Consider the following 18,159-nt stretch of genomic DNA (forward strand, 5'->3'; position numbering starts at 1 on the left):
AGTGAAGTCATGCTTAGGAAGGGGAAACTTTAATCATACCGTGGAATCAAAACTGATTCCGATTCACTAAAGTAACCCAGATTTTGAGTTTGCATCTGGATGGTACGATCAGCACCCGACGGGCACGGGGTCCGAACCAAAACAGATCGGACGGTTCATATCCAAAACAAAATTTGGGTTGCTTTAGGAGGACCAAATAACACGGAGATCTGAATCGGATGCAGATAATCGGATGAAGAGGATCTTAAACTTGTCTGCTGGAGGTTTGGACTAGGGGTGCAAACGATCAGATACGGATCAGATAGTGGTAAAACCATAGTGGTATCCGTTTTTATTTTCCGGATATGGATCAGATATTAGATGGATACAAATATGGATTAGATATTAATCGGATACGAATACAGATATGGATATCCGCTTTTTATAATAGTGAATAATATAATTTCATAATATTATATTAAACTATATAACATATATCTACTATTCAGATACGAATAATAAAAATTCAAAACCATATCTGTATTGGTATTCGCACAGATATTCGGATATCGGATATTCATATTAAATTTTCAGATATAGAGTCGGATACGATCGAATATTATCCAACCCGTTTGCACCCCTAGGTTTGGTCGGAAAATGATTATTTACAGAGTAGTTTTGGCTTGATGCAGCGCACAAACTAGAAATTCAAAACAACACTTAATAAGATTTGTGCGCTGCATTAAGTTAAAATTACTCTGTTAAATATTTACCCGGTTTGGTTCTCGTGTATTTGAACCGGGTGTTAATTCTGCTACGCGATCCGGCCCAACCCAAGTGATCCCTCACCTTATTTGGATTAACAAAATTAAAACATAAAACTTGATGGAAAAAATGTTGGTGTCATGAATTAATTTGAACACAGACTGCGAATGTACAGCAAATTAAATTTATGATTTTTATTTTGCTTCATATTCTAACTAGCTTTATTGTTGAAATATTTTCATAATTAATAATGTACAGTATAAAAAGTGACATATAACAGTATATAAAAACATGAGAAGAATAAAATGCACTCGCTAATTTACACTGAACATATTTATATGATTACATCCGCGCATCACATATAAATCATATACATGCATTCATATAACATACAGGCTTGTATATGCATGGCAGCAAGCTAATAAAAGTATCCTTTTAGTGCTAGTTACAACAAATCAACAAACCCCTTTAGTTTTCCCTGTTAGTAGAGGCACAGTTGTTTTCTCCGGCTCGGTTTCTTGCCGTAAAACCCTAACCATGAAAGGTTCACTTGCATCATCTGTACCGGAGACTATTTCGATGGTATACTTCTTTGCTGGTACAAGAGGTGCTTTTGGCAGAGAATCCAGTTCATCCAAACACATGGCCACATGTGATAGAAACTTCTCGGCCATGGGCCGACCAAAATCTTCTCGGACGACAACTCGAAGAACCGTCATGTGCTCTAGGTTGGCCGGCATGGTGTAGGCAGGTACAATCCATCCATACCGACGTAGTAAATTTGACAGTTTGAATGGTGAATTATGGGACTTGTCTTTGAATGAGAAGGCTACTACTGGTACGCCTTTCTCCTTTGAGATGATATCAAAGCGACCGGTACGGATGAGTCCTTCTCGCAGAGTTTTGGCACTCTCCATGCAGTTTTTCATTACATTTTTGTAGCCCTAGCATGGAACAAAATTTCAGATTCCAGTAAAAAAGTTTCTCTGATACTAGCTTATTTCATATTTCATTGCATAGTTTATCAGTATGTGAAAATGAATTAATTAGACAAATCTCAGACCTAATTGAATAAATGAGAGTTTGATACCCTCCCATAATTGGGTTAAAAATTAAATTAAAGCCTAATCATGCAGAGGGCTGCTGCACTGATATCAGAATTAAGGTGCTGATCATTACCAGTAATGAAAATTCCCAATTATTGGTAACTGACTTGCTCTATTGGAAAACTGAGACCTAAATTAGATATCAACTGTAAAATTTATGTTGTTCATGTTACAATTTGTAGGAGAGAACAAGCATATATACCTCAAATCCAAGACGAAGGAACTGGTAATATTGTGAAATGATTTGGCTGGATCCTGAAAACAGAGAAATATATAACTATGTTAATTACATTTATAATCAAAGATTAAATATAAGTTCAGAAGAATAATATAAAAAAGCAAAGGAATAAACCTTTAGAAAAATTGAGGGTGAAGGTAGGCTGATCAGCTCCTAAATAATTTATGTGAAAAATGAGTTCATCAGGCAAATCATCCTTGCTCCTCCATATAACCCAACCGACACCGGCATAGACGAGACCGTACTTGTGACCGCTCACATTGATGCTTTTTACGAGGGGAAGTCGGAAATCCCACTCTAATTCTGGGTACAAGAATGGTGCTATGAATCCTCCACTGGCAGCGTCGACATGAATTGGTGTGTCCCACCTGCATAGATTCACAAAAGGTATAAAATATGTTATAACATATGAATTGTGTATGCATCACAAGTAGAGAAATCAATTATTTGTTCTCAAAAAATAATCAATTAGAAAACGGAATATATTTCTTACACTGACTGCATTTTTTTTTAAATAAAGGGTAAAATTGGTTATTTTAGAAAAAAAGATGCAAGTTATATTATGAATCTTAGAGGGGAAAATACATAATTTTGTGGGTTGGAGGAGTATACATGGCAGTCCGGCAGTCCCCCTTTAAGTTTTTGTGAGAAAATTCAATTTAGCCCTTCAAAAATTTATCTTCCGAAAGTACATGTCAAAATTTTCTTGCTAGGAACATTCTTCTAGTGATCAGAGGTTTTTTTTTGAGTGAAAGGCCCTTAGGCATAGTGATCAGAGTTCATTACTGATGAACCTCATGCGTCTGTACCAAAACCTTCATAAACCAACAGTGTTGGAGATATATATATATATATATATATATATAAATAGATAGAAACTCATAACGTACCCTGTTATTTTGTTCTTTGCAGTTAGCAGATCGTTGAGTTGTTTGACCTCTTCAAATTCGCCGTTCAAGGTCGAACCCAAGATAGCAGCCACGCAAATAGTGTTTTCATCCACCATCTCCACTGCCTTCACCGGATCCATTACATAGCATCCTTCATTCAATTTCACCTCTTTCAGCTCCACCTCAAAGTACCGCGCAAATTTCTCCCAGCAAACCTTCATCGAATTCACAACATTTTACACAATTTATATATTTTCTATGAAATTATATCTCCAAAATAAGTTGTTGAGTGTATTTTCATTATTTACATAATTATATATCTATTTATTTACATTCTATTAGATGGTTACCTGAACATTTGCTCCGGTGACAATGTTTGGTTTGTCGAAGGGCTTCCCTTGCGCCTTCCTCCTATTTTGCCATTTTCTCTTGAAAGCAAGTCCTGCTAACATTATAGCCTCTGATGAACCGACTGTGCCGACTCCAATCGCTGCTTGTCCGTCATTCAAAGGAGCATTAAATAGCCGCGCAATGATATTCACGCATCGATTCTGAATAAGAAAGAATTTTTTTTTTTTGAAGAAGTATGAAAAAATTATTAGAGCCAGGAAATATGACAAATGAAATTATTTGTATCATCTTTCTTCCAATATTTTTTTTAAAAACAATGATGGTATGGCAAAAGTAATAAATATATACATATTTATCATATAATAATATACAATCCCAAACCTCTGTCAAGATGACAGTCACATGTATTAACAAAATCCATTTTTCAATTTTTATATAGTTTTTTATTCATTCTGTTCCATGTAAACATTGAAAGATATGTTGTATATAAAATGCAAGGTCAATAGTTGAATTATAGATATAGACTAAATGTAGTAATTATCCTTTTAAAACAAGTAAAACTAATTATAATATAGTAGGTATATATATAAACTAGCCTGTATTTCAGTGGTGACGGGATACTCGTCCATGTCAGCGTAGTTCTTATTTACGGCTTCGAGCATCAGCTTGTCGCATTCCGGTTCCATCCATGTTGTTACAAAAGAAGCAAGGTTCAACCTCGGGCTGCCATCAAGTAGCAGTTCATCATGGATTATTTGGTACGCTGCATCCTTTGAGATTGACTCCTTCGGCATCTCATACCTAAATCATACATATTTGTAATTTAAAATTTGAAACAACAGTATGGATACAGGGGGATTGTTTATGCTGGTAAAGTGGAAATGGATCCTGTAGAAAATGATATTGTTTAAGCAAGCGAAAAGAACATTTAAATTAACATTTTTTAAGGAAATGTCAGGTTACTTTTATTTATTTTTTTATTCAAATCATTTTAAAGAAATGCTACATATAACATATACAAACTCATATTTAAAGAATTTTCTTTTTTAATTAATTGATCCAAGAGAATGTACTATGCTTAAGTCTTTCTTTCTAATATGATGTTGAGCCAACTATAGCTTAAGTTCTAAACAAATTTTTAATTAATATTATTTAAAGACAATTAACATAGTTACATTATTATGATGAAATCCTGTCATTTAATATTATATCACTTTTTTTTTTTTGCAAATTAATTTCACAAAATTGTTTAGACTCTATAAAATTATCAGAGTGGCAATTACAAGGAGATTATACATTTAGATAAGTGGAATAAAAACCAACACAGGAGATTAAAAGTACCTCGGTAACGGGTCTTGCACATATCTCGATGCAAATACAGAGCCGAAGAAAGCCGAGCTACCTTCCTCCGTCTGTTGCACCTGAGTCAGAACCATGGCTATACAAATAAATCCTTGGTCTCTACTTCTTTGTCAGAGAATGTACAGAGTTATATTGTAGACTTGGTGAGATAATTAATTAGTAAGTGATAATGCTTGTTAGTGCAGAGCAAGGATTCTTATATGCTTTGCTTTGCCTTCCTTGATTGTAGAATTGGTGTTGCTTGTGAAGTTTGTTGTTCTTGATTGTAAACTTAAAGAGTCAAAGATGCTTTACTCAAGAAATGAAGGAAAAGTATTGCTTCCAAGTCTTGTGTTTATTGGTTGCTTTGTTAAAGGTGCAAAAGCCTCCTTATTTTCTAATGTTTTTTAGTACATTAATTTTAATTAATCATGGACACAAAATTAAAAATTACGAGCTAAGCAATGTTTTTAGCTATTTTTGTAATAAATAAATACCGGACAAAAAGCCATATTTCCTCAGTTAATAATTGAGAATCTATATTAATTATTATAAATGCGTCAATATTTGTATACCTAGTATAGTATTTTTTTTTATTATAAGAGAAAAATATGTCTTTAATTTCTGAGCTATTATATTTGGGAGCAGAGTAGGTGAACTCATCAGTGAATTATTTGATATGATTCTAGTCCTTGAAATTTTGTCTTATATTGATTGAAAACATTAATAAACATTCACAATGTGTTGTAAATGGCTTCTAGATCATTAATATGCGTCATTAACTCATATCTTTTTTATTCGCTCAAATTAATTCACGATATTTAGAGTATAATTGTAAATTATGATTGTAGAACTTAATAAAGTTTCTATTGTGTTAAAAGCATTAATAAACAATCATACATATAAAAAAGAAGGTACGTCATGCATTTAATTAATTTTTTTCTATGCCATGAAAGACAATCGGTTATGCAATGCAATCTATATTCTGTTGTAGAACTAGAAACTGTTATCGGATCTTTTTGTATTTACAAAACGATTTATAAAACAAAAAGAAGTATTCTCAGTTCTGAATTCAGATCCTCCCCAATACCGTAATAGGGAATCTTTTACAATTATTGAATCTGGACCGGTCATTTTAACTTCGCACGAATCTCAAAGTAGATAAGAATTAATCTCAAAGTCTCAAACCGTAAAGTAAAGTGAGGAGAATCTTTTACAGTACCTGGCAGGGAGGATACTTTTCCCTCAGGACGTTTTCTAAATTTTTTTTTAATGACATGACATCATTTTTGGGCCCAAATTGTTTGGGCCATAAATTGAAGCCCGTATTAATCAAAACAGGACTTAAATGCCCGTTTTCATCCAGGCCCACCTTATTTAATAATATATTCTTTGTGCGGTGTATCTTTTCCAAGAAGATCAACGAAAAAGAAAACTAAATGCCAGACTACACATTCACAGTACGCTCCTGATTTTTGTTTTTTAGTTATTTATTTTACTTAAATTGATGCACCAAAATTAAATGCCACTTGCCACCGACAAAAGGGCCTAGAGATTAAGCCATATTGAGGGTTTTTTTTTTCATTCAATGCAAATTAAAACAGTGGATCATTGTAAATTTTTAATAAAATAACTACTATATATATTTTGTATCATTACTTTGAGTTCATTCTATAAAAATACTTTGACCATTAATTGTCCTACCTCTTAAAAAATATTAAATTAATAAACAAGAATACTTTTATACCTTAGCATCTTGGTTTCAGTTCCTCAAATAAATAATTAATGTTTACTAACGAAAAAGAAATAGATTATGATAAAATTGTTTGGCTGCGCTTAGATGCAGATAATTTTTGCTAAAATTACTGCCCAATCTACTGGTTGCTGTTAGCTCATGATCCATAAATTTAAATCAAATAAATGTTTACTGTATATAGCATATGTGAATCTGTGCGCTTTTACACCCAGTATTTCTACCTACCAAGTCTCTATATATTTTTTTTCCATTAAAACTTCCAAGCAAATCTCTTGACAAAAAATCTCAAAATTTTTAGAAAAAATGGTGCTAACAACAATGGCAACGGAAGCGGCGGAGCCCCTTCACTGCTCCACCTTCGCCTCTCGCTATGTGCAAGTTTGTCTTCCCAGGTACATAAACAAACCATATGTGTGCTGGCTGGTACCGGGCATTTTTGGTAAAGCAACGAATAATGTTTAAGTTGCTGTTTACCTAAAAATAAAAATAAAAAGAACAAAAGAAATTCAAGTTTATGTGGTATGTTTATAAAAAGTTTCACAGGAGAAAAAGAGAAATGAACTGAAATGGTTGGAAACAGTGCCATTCTGGTAAGCTGATTGTTGAGATCTGAAAGTATATATATTTGATCTTTTTCTTTCTTTTCCTTTAAAAATATGAAGACCCATTTTATTTCTTGTAAAAGTATTTGCTGAATTTTGAAGATTGAAATCTAGTTATGTAAAATATGAAGTTTTATTATGCACAAATGTTTATTAATTCTCAGAAAAATAGTATCCAGAAATTTCCTAGCTATAGGAGTACCAGGCAGGTATAAAAGTAGATACCAGTACCAGGCTTGACCAGACTAGAACATGTTACTGGCTAGTATATATATAATAATGCCAAACAAAAATGATAATATGGCATATTGGGTCTTTGGATTTATTTTAATGATGCTATTTTTGTGCACATAGGTTCAAGATGCCAGACAAATCAATACCAAAAGATGCAGCGTACCAAATCATAAATGACGAGTTGATGCTGGATGGGAACCCGAGGTTGAACCTGGCATCGTTCGTCACGACATGGATGGAACCGGAATGTGACAAGCTCATGATGGCGGCCGCAAACAAGAATTATGTTGACATGGATGAGTATCCCGTCACAACAGAACTTCAGGTAAATTACTTGTATTCAATTCTTAATTTGATTATATTTTCTTTGTAGATCTTATCTTATTTGCTTGCAAACAACTTTTGCACTTTTATGAAGAGAATGGCTATATGATTCAAAGGAAGAAATTTTATTTTCTTATGATTTTCTTTACCGAATTTGCATTTGAAAAGTTTTATGTATATCAGTAAATTTAAGTACTTTGCCTTTTCTTACACAGAATCGATGTGTTAACATGATCGCGCACCTGTTCAATGCTCCAATTGGAGATGATGAGACAGCTATTGGAGTGGGGACAGTCGGGTCGTCAGAGGCGATAATGCTTGCTGGATTAGCTTTTAAGAGGAGATGGCAAAACAAACGCAAGGCAGAAGGGAAGCCTTGTGACAAGCCTAATATTGTAACTGGTGCCAATGTTCAGGTAAATTTGCATTTCTACTGATCAGAGCAACAGTGCAATAAATCACTTTTCTATATCATTTTAGGATTTTATAGTTCGAGGTAGTAAGTTCATTATCTATTTTGGAACCTATATATTACATAGATGTTGATTATTTTATCTGAAAATATTAATTCACAGAGTCAGTACTTTGCAAAGCACGGAACAATTTGTGCTATGGATCAATATCTCCATTTAAAAAGTTCACATATTCGATCTGAACCGTTCAAAATGTACTTGGACACCAAATTTTACATTTTTTTAGAAATTTTTACTTTTCTTTTAGATAGATAAAAAATCACCCGATCTAAAGATTTTGAATCATTTGAAAGTAGTGATTTTCAACCTATTTAAAAATAAAAAAGTAAAATTTGGTTTCCAATTACATATTCATATAGAGATTATGTTGAGTGGTTCAAATTGACTATTTAGATTTTGAAAACGAAGATATGAATCCATAGCACGAACCGATTTGCGCTTTGCAAAGCACCATAGCTTCACTCTAATTCACATCTTGTTTTATCTCTGTTAAATTCACCAAATAATTTAATTGTAGGTATGCTGGGAGAAGTTTGCGAGGTACTTCGAGGTGGAGCTAAAGGAGGTGAAGTTAAGCGAAGGATATTACATCATGGATCCGGTGAAAGCGGTGGAGATGGTAGACGAGAACACCATATGTGTCGCAGCCATCTTAGGATCGACTCTCACCGGAGAGTTTGAAGATGTCAAGGCATTAAATGATTTGCTCACCGCGAAAAACAATGAAACGGGGTACACTTACTATGCTTTGTTAAAACAAAAATGACTGACAAATGATGCCTGATATTAATGTAAATTCCAAGTCTCTTTGAAATTATAATTGATGTAGATGGAACACCCCGATCCATGTTGATGGAGCGAGTGGAGGCTTCATTGCACCGTTCTTGTACCCAGAATTGGAATGGGATTTCAGACTACCTCTTGTGAAGAGCATAAATGTGAGTGGTCACAAGTACGGGCTCGTGTACCCGGGTGTTGGTTGGGTCGTGTGGAGGTGCAAAGAGGATCTGCCTGAGGAGCTCATCTTTCATATCAACTATCTCGGGGCCGATCAACCTACATTCACACTCAATTTCTCTAAAGGTAAAATGTGTGCACATATATATCTGTGGCGGTTATTTATACGCATTTTAGTTCAATTTTTATTAAAACACGAGTGATAGTAATGTGACAGACACGCACACAACATGATTTTAGACTTGAACAACAGGCTACATAGTATATATGCATACTACAAGAGTTGTGCAATTGAAATCAAGAACATAAGTATTTACATGATCTGTACAGAGCAGTACCTGTATGTTAAGGCAGAAACCAAATTGTTGTAATACTGTAACTGTACAAAAGGGATGAAATTGTACTCAGTTTTCTAATTTATTTTCTTTCTTTTTTCAACTAACAATCCTGAAAATACTTTCTATTCTGTATTGTCAGGTTCTAGCCAGATAATTGCGCAGTATTACCAGTTCATCCGACTCGGGTTCGAGGTACGCTGTACATTTACAACTGGAAATATTAAAGCAGAAAAAAAAAATACATAACAATTAAAAAAAAAAAGGAAACTAAAAATTTGTCAAGCAACTTTAATCCTTGCTTCATTTTGCAGGGATACCAGCAAGTAATGGAAAATTGCATGTTAAATGCGAAAGTACTGCGAGAAGGAATAGAGAAAATTGGCAAGTTCAACATCGTTTCCAAAGAAGTCGGTGTTCCCTTGGTTGCATTCTCTCTTAAGGAAACAGTGACTCATAGTACAGTTTTTGATGTATCTGAAAACATGCGCCGTTTCGGTTGGATCATACCGGCCTACACTATGCCGGCCGATGCAGAGCACATTGCAGTGCTGAGGGTTGTTATTCGTGAGGATTTCGGCCGTGGTCTAGCCGAAAGGTCTGTACAAAAATTTGAAATTTCAAAATATCCACATCATTCAATTTCCCTTTTCCATCTTTATATTTTAATTAAACCCATAAGTTAAGTCAATTACGAATATTTCATTTATAATTTTCTATTATACTCTACTATAAAACAAAAAAAAAACAATCCAAAACCAATCAAAAGTAAACAAAATGAGAAAAAAAACAAAAATTGGCAAAACTCTTGTGATAAGCTTTGTAACTAGGTCACAAATGCTTCAAGCATGAGACTAATTAAAATGCTAAACAAAATTATAGGTTGATCACTGATCTTAACAAAGTGATGGAGGAGTTAGAAGCGCATGCTACCCGCAGAGCGGTAGTCGGGCACGCAGAGGTGGCCAATGACGGTAAGCTAGAGAAAAGCATGCGGGAGATCACTGGTTACTGGAAGAAGCTCGTCAGTGAACGCAAGAAGATTGCTGGTGGTTCCGGTGTCTGCTAAGCTAAAATTAATAGGATCAAGTAATTAATAAAATTAAGATGCGAACCAGTCTTTGGTCTAGTGGCAAAAGATAATACCCTCCAGGTACAAGGTCACAGGTTCGAAATCCCATTTATAGATATTGAAATCTGGAATTCAACACCTCCATCTTTCTGACAAATAAAAATAATAATACTTCAAGTATGTTTATTTTTGTATTAATTTTGGTTTAGATTGTTATTATCTTGAGTCCTCTCATTCCATGAAAGTGGATATTGTAGCTAGAGTTGAGAAAATTATAGGACATTGTACTTGTATTGATTTTGTTCCTCCTGAGTTTGTATGATGTTAAGTTGTACTTCAATTTTGCTAAGCTCATTTGCTGCATTTTTCAAATAATTAAGATGGTCTGAAGGCTTTGATGAGAAGCTACAAATTTAAATGCGTTCACCGGTGAGATCTAAATATAGTACCAAAAGCCCAGAATTCCAAATTGATCAAATGCAAAATTGGATAGATTTTGGGCTCCATGGAATTTGGGCCGAACCTTCTCTCTCTGTTTAAATCTTTGTTTCAACATCCATCATAATTATGTATCCTTCACAGTACTTCAAATTTTGAGTTTGAGATTCGAATTAGAATTAGAATTCAGACTAATGCGGTTAAATTTAAAAATTCACAAGGTTCGTTAATAATCGCGCCAATACGGATCGGACTGTTCGAATTCGTTATTTTGATACGAATCATGATACCAACAAATAGCTCGTGCAAATCAATTGTGCAGCAATTTATGCAGCGAATGGAATTTGCAGCCCAACGGGTCATTAAAACAGCATGCACAAGACCACATGGGAAGCGCTTGCACAAAAAATCGATCGAAAAAAAGTAAGATATTGCGGTGGAGGCGTAGAAGAAGAGTGCGTATTCTCTGAGATATCTCATATTGTGCGTGACCGACGTGTCCGGAGCCTATTCGGAGATAGATTAGGGGCCAGTATTATTTGAGCTTTGAGATTCGTGCAAAGCGTATTTGAACGGTTGAGATTTTCCAAAGTCACGCAAAATATGAGATATCTCAGAGGATGCGAATTCGTAGAAGAATGGGTGCGACGATATTGACAGAATGTTTCTGACTTCATGCAGCGCCGATGCGGGAGAAAATTTCGGACCATTTGGTCCTTACTGCTAACCGATGCTAATCTTTACCACAGAGAAATACAAATAGTTTAGAAAAGCTAAACTCTCTCTTCCACCGTTTACAAAGGACATTTATATATATATCAAGGTTCTAAATAGAAATTATAGCGGCATAGCAGGGAAACAAAAAAAAAAGTTATTGCGAATAGCGCAGCTATAGCGAAAACTATTATACATAGCGATTTTCTCTTGTCAAATTTTATATTATATATTTCTACTAATTATCAACATAATTAATATTAAAGAATTGATGTAACATCTAAATGACAAATAATCTAAGTCTATACTTTTTATTAATTATGCAAATAAGAAGAAGAAGAAATTAAAAAGTAAAATTATTTAATAGTTCATACTTCATAGTATTATATATTATAATAGACAAAGAGCAATTAATTTTATATGATAAATGAAGTCAATATACATATTTAAACATTTTATATATAATAATAATAATAATAATAATAATAATAATAATAATAATTAAAATTAGCTTTCAATTGAAACGAACGATAATAATTTTACAAATGAATACTATATAAAGAGCAATCAAAATGAAGAATTAATATTTAAATATTTCTCGATATAGAATGATAGAATAAATCACAAATAAAAACAGAAGCACGTGATTTGGTTTAACATACTTAACGTAGAAGACCATGTAGCATTTGAAATAAGAATAGAAATATAGAAGCTCATATAAATTACAAAAAAAAGTCCATGTAGCATAACGGTAGCTATAGCGGGTCGTACATAGCGGTAATAGCGGTCAACTATTATAGCTATAGCGGTCGTAGCTGAGTTAGCGCACTTTTACTTCGTAGCTTAGCGTTTATGGTCCGAAAAAGCTATAGCTAGCTATTTAGAACACTGATATATATACACATCACAATTTTATTTTAATTTTGATGAAAAAATAATTAATTTTAAAATTTTACGGAGACATATATCTAAATAAAAAATTGTGATGGGTATATATAGAAATTTATGGCCAATAAATTATCCCTTCAACAAATAAAAAGATAAATTTATATATACCTATGAAAGAAGAGGAGGGTTCAAATGCACTCAAATTTTTGTGCACCCAAATGTACCCTATTCTTTTTTTCCATTTTCAAAGTCCGAATAGTCAATCCGAACCGTTAGATGCGATCTATATATTAAGATGTGCTTGGAGACCAAATTTTACATTTTTTGGAATTTTTTTACTATTTATTAAGCCACTTTGAAAAATCGCTGATCCAATGGTCCAGAAAATGTAAAATCAGCGATTTTCAAAGTGGCTTAATAAATAGTAAAAAAATTCCAAAAAATGTAAAATTTGGTCTCCAAGCAAATCTTAATATATAGATCGCATCTAACGGTTCGGATTGACTATTCAGACTTCGAAAACAAAGAAAAAGGATTTGAAAGATAGGGTGCATTTGGGTGCACAAAAATTTGGATACATTTGAACCCTCCTCATGAAAGAAATTATATATATATATATTTCTCGCCAATAAACTATCTCTTCATCAATTAAACGGTAAATTTATAAATAGTCCAACATGGAGGGCATATGCAGCCGACATTTTTCTAAAAAAAAAGAATGCAGCCTGAATATCCGTATATTCGACCGCATATTTATTGGACTATGCAAATCTCTATATACAAACAACTAAATTCTAAATCTATATAGTTTCAACTTCTAACTACTTTTGTCTTCAAGATTAAAAAAAAATTCTTTTCAACCACTATTTTTTTTCCTCATTCTCGTATATTTTTCTGATGATCCGTAATGAATTTTGCGAATCTAAAAATACAAAACTTTTTTTATTCGATTTTCTCTTTCAAATAAAATCCTTGAAGAAATACTTTTTGAGCTTTTTTTATGTCATTGTTTTAATTTTTATTTTAAAATAAAGCTCATGAGCATTGGAGGTTTAAATCGTTGTAGACTGATTTTAAAATATGAAAAATTTAAAGTGCTCATGGACTTTAATTTAAAAAAAAAAAAAGTTCAAAATAACTCAAAAGTATTTCTACATATGCTTTCTCAAATGGAAATGAAAACGAAGAACGATGGGGCAGCAAGTTTAGCGGGGATCAAATACATGGAATTAGGGAAATTATCATCCTCCTCATTTTTTTCTTCTTCAATATATGGTAGAAAATCATATGATGATTCTTCTTGGATACTCCAATCCGATGAGGCTTCTTCTCAAACTCCACATCTCTACTAACACTACTTTCTAGGTAATGGGATCAAAACACTTGTACTCTTTACAATTTTCGACATAGCCAATAAACACTCTTTTTTACTTCTATCATCGAGTTTGAACGAAAATAGTAATATGTCTGGTCCCACAGCTACAACTAGTCTTTTTAAAATAGGAGAGTAAGCTCACTCACAATTTGATCTACTCACTCTCTTTATTCATGGATTTTCTCCAAAGAAGCAAAATCTCTGTTGTAGTCTCCAGAGGACCAAATAAAATTGCAAAAAAATATAGGAATTAAGAAATATTTGGGTTAGCCTACCCCCAATTCCGCACTGCTTTAGGAGTTCGATGTCATAAAATGTATAAGATGTCTAACTGAAACTTGAGTGTTGACTATTTTCATCAAAGAGAAGACAATTTTTTATACATATTTTTGTCATCTCATTTTAAAGAGAAAATCGAGTAGAAAACGCTCGTATTTTTAGATTTGTAAAATTTATCACGTATTATCGAGAAATAGATAAGAATGATAAGAGAAAAATAAAATACGAGTTGGTCAAAAGAATTTTTTTCTGTTTTTAAGTTAAAGACAAAAGTAGTTAGAAGTTAAAACTATATAGATTTAGAATTTTGTTGCTTGCAAATAGTGTAAACAAAACTTTAAAAACTTGAATGTAAGCACTGAAAATGGAAGTTAGACAAAATTGAAAGATTTTTTCTATTAAACTAGTTAGGAACACGTTCGGGTAATTATGGCTTGAGGGATCAGAACATTTCTCTATAAAAAAAATGAATTCATTTTCAAAAGTTTATTTGGAAAAATTTTAATACAATTTTTTGATAATAGAAAAAGTATTGCTTTGAAAATTCACTAGTAAAGATTTATCTTTATCTAAAAAATAATTATAAACATTTGAAAGATTAAATTTGCCTTGTAAACATATTTAATACGGAAATCATATTTAGTAGTTTGGATAAGTCAAATATTACCTACAATGGCATCTGTTATACATATTTTTGGTAACAACTTGGGAGCAAAGCATTAAATATCTAGTAAAATTTGGACGGATACGTAGGGCTAAAGCAACACTAAAATTAGGATAATTATAATTTTTCTCACCTATTCATTCTTCATTTCATCCCTCAACTAACTAACTGTCTATTTTAACTAACTATCATTTCTAACAACCTTTATTTGTTTTCTTTTTCTCCCTTTCTCTTCCACCTTCATCTTCCTTTTTCACCTCCATCTTCTTCTCTCACCTCCCTCTTTCACCTTCTTATCCCACCTCCCTCTCCTATATCTGCCTTCACCTCCTTTTCCCACCTCTGCCTCTGCCTTTCTCTTCCACCTCTGCCTCTCCCACTGTAACATTCCGCAAATAATACATAGATTAAATTAATAATTGCATCTAATATACATAATATTGGAGGCATTTCTTTTTAGAAAAAAATACATGAATGTATTATTTTCTTGAGATATCAAGATAATTATAATATGAAGACAATTACAGTTCATCAAATCAATTAAAGAATTTATTTAATTTGCAATAAAATATGTATAATGTTAATTGGATAATTTTGATATATTCTGAAGTTAAGAAGTATGAATATAAGCAATTTGATAAAATGAATGCAGTAGCAATCTATTCAATTAGAATATTTTATACATCAATTACCATACTTCAACTATTAGGATGAATCTTATTAAGTGGGTCCCCTGTGTCATACTCTACTCCCATCTTTATTTAATTATTCACAGTCTCTCTCTCACTCCTTGCGTGTCAATACCTTCTTGTTCCACCGTGGTTATCTAATGACTAATTAAGAGAGCTGCTTGCTCGATACCGTGTCTAATAAGTCTCTTCTACTTCTCACTTGTTTCTCCAACCCCTCTCCCTCTCTCTTTATCTCTCCTTTGTTTATGTGAAGTAACTTGAGAATAATATGCGCCACTTGTGATTTTTGGGTTTATTTGATGTGTAATTGCTCTCTCTATTCCACAGCACATAGCATAGCTACTTGGTATATATATCTCTCTCAATGTTATTCTTCTTATATCTGACTCATGAATTTTAGACAAGTGAGCTTTGAGCAAGTTTAACTGTTAAATTGAATTATTTATCAAGCTTATATGCTTAACTGCATGAAGTCTTCAATTGTTATATATAAGCTAGTAATATAGCTTGTCAGAAGTACTACAATAGATAATATGTAAATATTGAATACATGACCGGTTGGAAAAATCTAAAGAAAAGTAACAAGTTATGAAATTGAGTCTTAGGCTCAATTAAGAATTGGTAGCAGTAAATAAAGGAAATCAATAGATAAGTGAAATTGGGTATCATGCTTGAACTTTGGACTTGGATACTAATTATTGAGACTTGTGAACAGTGGACTGTTGCACAATTAATCTTAACTGATGTGAGTTAAAAAAAAATGGATAATGAAGTCATTAATAGAAATAATTAAAGAATAATAAATTGATTAGTACATGATGCCTTTAACTAACAACGAATAATAAATAATTTTATTATGTCATAGGTGTCGAATTGTCGATATATGGAAGTGAAACTTGACGGGATTGTCAAGAACAACTTATACGCAATGATTAACAACTCTATATGCCTACGTTATCAGGTGCGGGGGTTCACTGGCTTTGTCTTCATATTCATTTCTAAGAATTAAATTGCTATTAGTTTTGCATGTTGAATAATTGATTGATTGCATTATTTGAACTATTGCATCATATGCATAGCACAATACAAATGAAAACTGAATTACTGGTAAATTTGATGACTTGTCATTTTGGTATGGTTTATCGTTTGTTTGTTTCTTGTTTTAAATAACCGAGTGATTCCACAGTTACCGAATTGTATTGAATTTACTGATTACTGCAAAGTCTACGTCATGACTAGAGTTTGATCCAGGACCCTTATGCGCATATGGTGAATGGCCTCAACTGAACCCAGTACTGGTTGGGTAGAGGATATTGTAAATTGCGACTGTAAGGATAGTAGAACTGTGGTAAATGTCTATTGCTAGTCACTACCTATGAGGGTGACAATATTGCTTATATTATTGAATTACGTATCATTGAATTGAATTGTTGAATTTAAGTATCTGACTTTAAACCAGACTGAATAGAACAGCATAAGCCAAGCACAACAGATATGGGTATGTGTAAAGGCAGATGTGGGTTGATGGTGGGCATCTGTACAGGAAAGAAGGATGGTATCTGTTTGTGTTACCTGACTTAATATTTGCATAAATTTAGAACCCAAATATTCTGATTAGAGTTATTTGATTTTTCATTGATTTCCTGTTGATTACCGTTTGACTGTCAATAATTAGCATTGCATTCATTATTATAGAATTTATATTGATATCATATTGTGGATATTTAATTCTGGATATGGATTCTTATGAATCTTGTAGCCCGAATCAAATTCTGAACTGAGAAATATCGTTGTTATTTCTCACCCCCTCCCCTTTGTGGGTTTTACAGGTTCGTTAGATGAAGAGATGCGTTTATGGGTTATAATTGACAGCAGGGCCAAACAAAAGATATGGTATTTTGAGTTGTAATATCTGACAGGATGTGGAGAGTATTTCTTTTATATCTTCCACCACTAAATGTCAGATATATCTTGTAAACAATTTTGGTTTGGGGTTTATGTAATGGGTTATATTGGTAATGCATAAAAAAGATCCATGCCTTGTGTGTACTGAATTGAAAATATCATGGTAGGCTGTTGCACCCCCGGATTTAGGGTGTGACACCCACCTCCGCCTCCCATCTCCCTCTCCCAACTCCGCCTCCCCACCTCACCTCCGCGCGCCTCTACCTCCCTCTTCCACCTCCATCTCCGCCTCCGTTTTTCCATTGATAAACTCCCTCTCTCTCCCACCTCCCACTCTTTCCCACCTCGAAATAGTAAATACGATAAACTCCATCTCTCTTACACCTCTGCCTCTGTTTTTTTCCGTCTATGCCTGCTGCTCTTGCTTCAGCGAACGTTATGCCGGAGATTATCCGTCACTCCATCTCAATAAAGCACGCCTCTGCCGGGAATGAATACTAGAGCACGCCTCTACTGGGTCAGATCTATCATTGTCGACCGTATCAAAATAATTTTGTATATGTAGATGCAATTAATCCCTTTTATGTCTATGTTATAATTCCTCATGAAGTAGCGAGTTATTTGCAAAGAACAAAACTTTATTAATGGTGAATTATGCCACCGCGTACTAAGTAAATGACATCAAACCAAATTTTGAAAAAAAATAGAGGTATATGAATGAATACTTGATGTCTTAGATGTGAATACTCAACGTATGTGAATGAATACTTGATATCTTAGA

At 33.3% G+C, this 18,159-nt stretch overlaps 2 protein-coding genes across 2 annotated transcripts; one reads left to right on the forward strand and one right to left on the reverse strand.

The window, feature by feature from the left end:
- Positions 1–1,026: 1,026 nt before the first annotated feature.
- Positions 1,027–4,862, reverse strand: LOC144560954 (glutamate decarboxylase 4-like). The gene is made up of 7 exons (XM_078310174.1): positions 4,671–4,862; positions 3,926–4,130; positions 3,329–3,529; positions 2,979–3,193; positions 2,203–2,456; positions 2,053–2,105; positions 1,027–1,688 (listed from the first exon to the last, which is right to left on the reverse strand). The coding sequence occupies exons 1-7, from the start codon at positions 4,763–4,765 to the stop codon at positions 1,200–1,202; spliced, it is 1,512 nt and encodes a 503-aa protein (XP_078166300.1). The 5' UTR covers positions 4,766–4,862; the 3' UTR covers positions 1,027–1,199.
- A 1,646-nt stretch (positions 4,863–6,508) lies between these two features.
- Positions 6,509–10,817, forward strand: LOC144560514 (glutamate decarboxylase 5-like). Its single transcript, XM_078309731.1, has 8 exons — positions 6,509–6,818; positions 7,383–7,587; positions 7,802–8,002; positions 8,577–8,791; positions 8,889–9,142; positions 9,494–9,546; positions 9,666–9,949; positions 10,234–10,817. Exons 1-8 carry the CDS (start codon positions 6,730–6,732, stop codon positions 10,418–10,420), a joined length of 1,488 nt encoding a protein of 495 aa, XP_078165857.1. The 5' UTR covers positions 6,509–6,729; the 3' UTR covers positions 10,421–10,817.
- The last annotated feature ends 7,342 nt before the right edge of the window (positions 10,818–18,159 follow it).

The sequence above is a fragment of the Carex rostrata genome, chromosome 10, assembly GCF_964058835.1.
Source record: "Carex rostrata chromosome 10, lpCarRost1.2, whole genome shotgun sequence".
NCBI classification, from domain to species: domain Eukaryota; kingdom Viridiplantae; phylum Streptophyta; class Magnoliopsida; order Poales; family Cyperaceae; genus Carex; species Carex rostrata.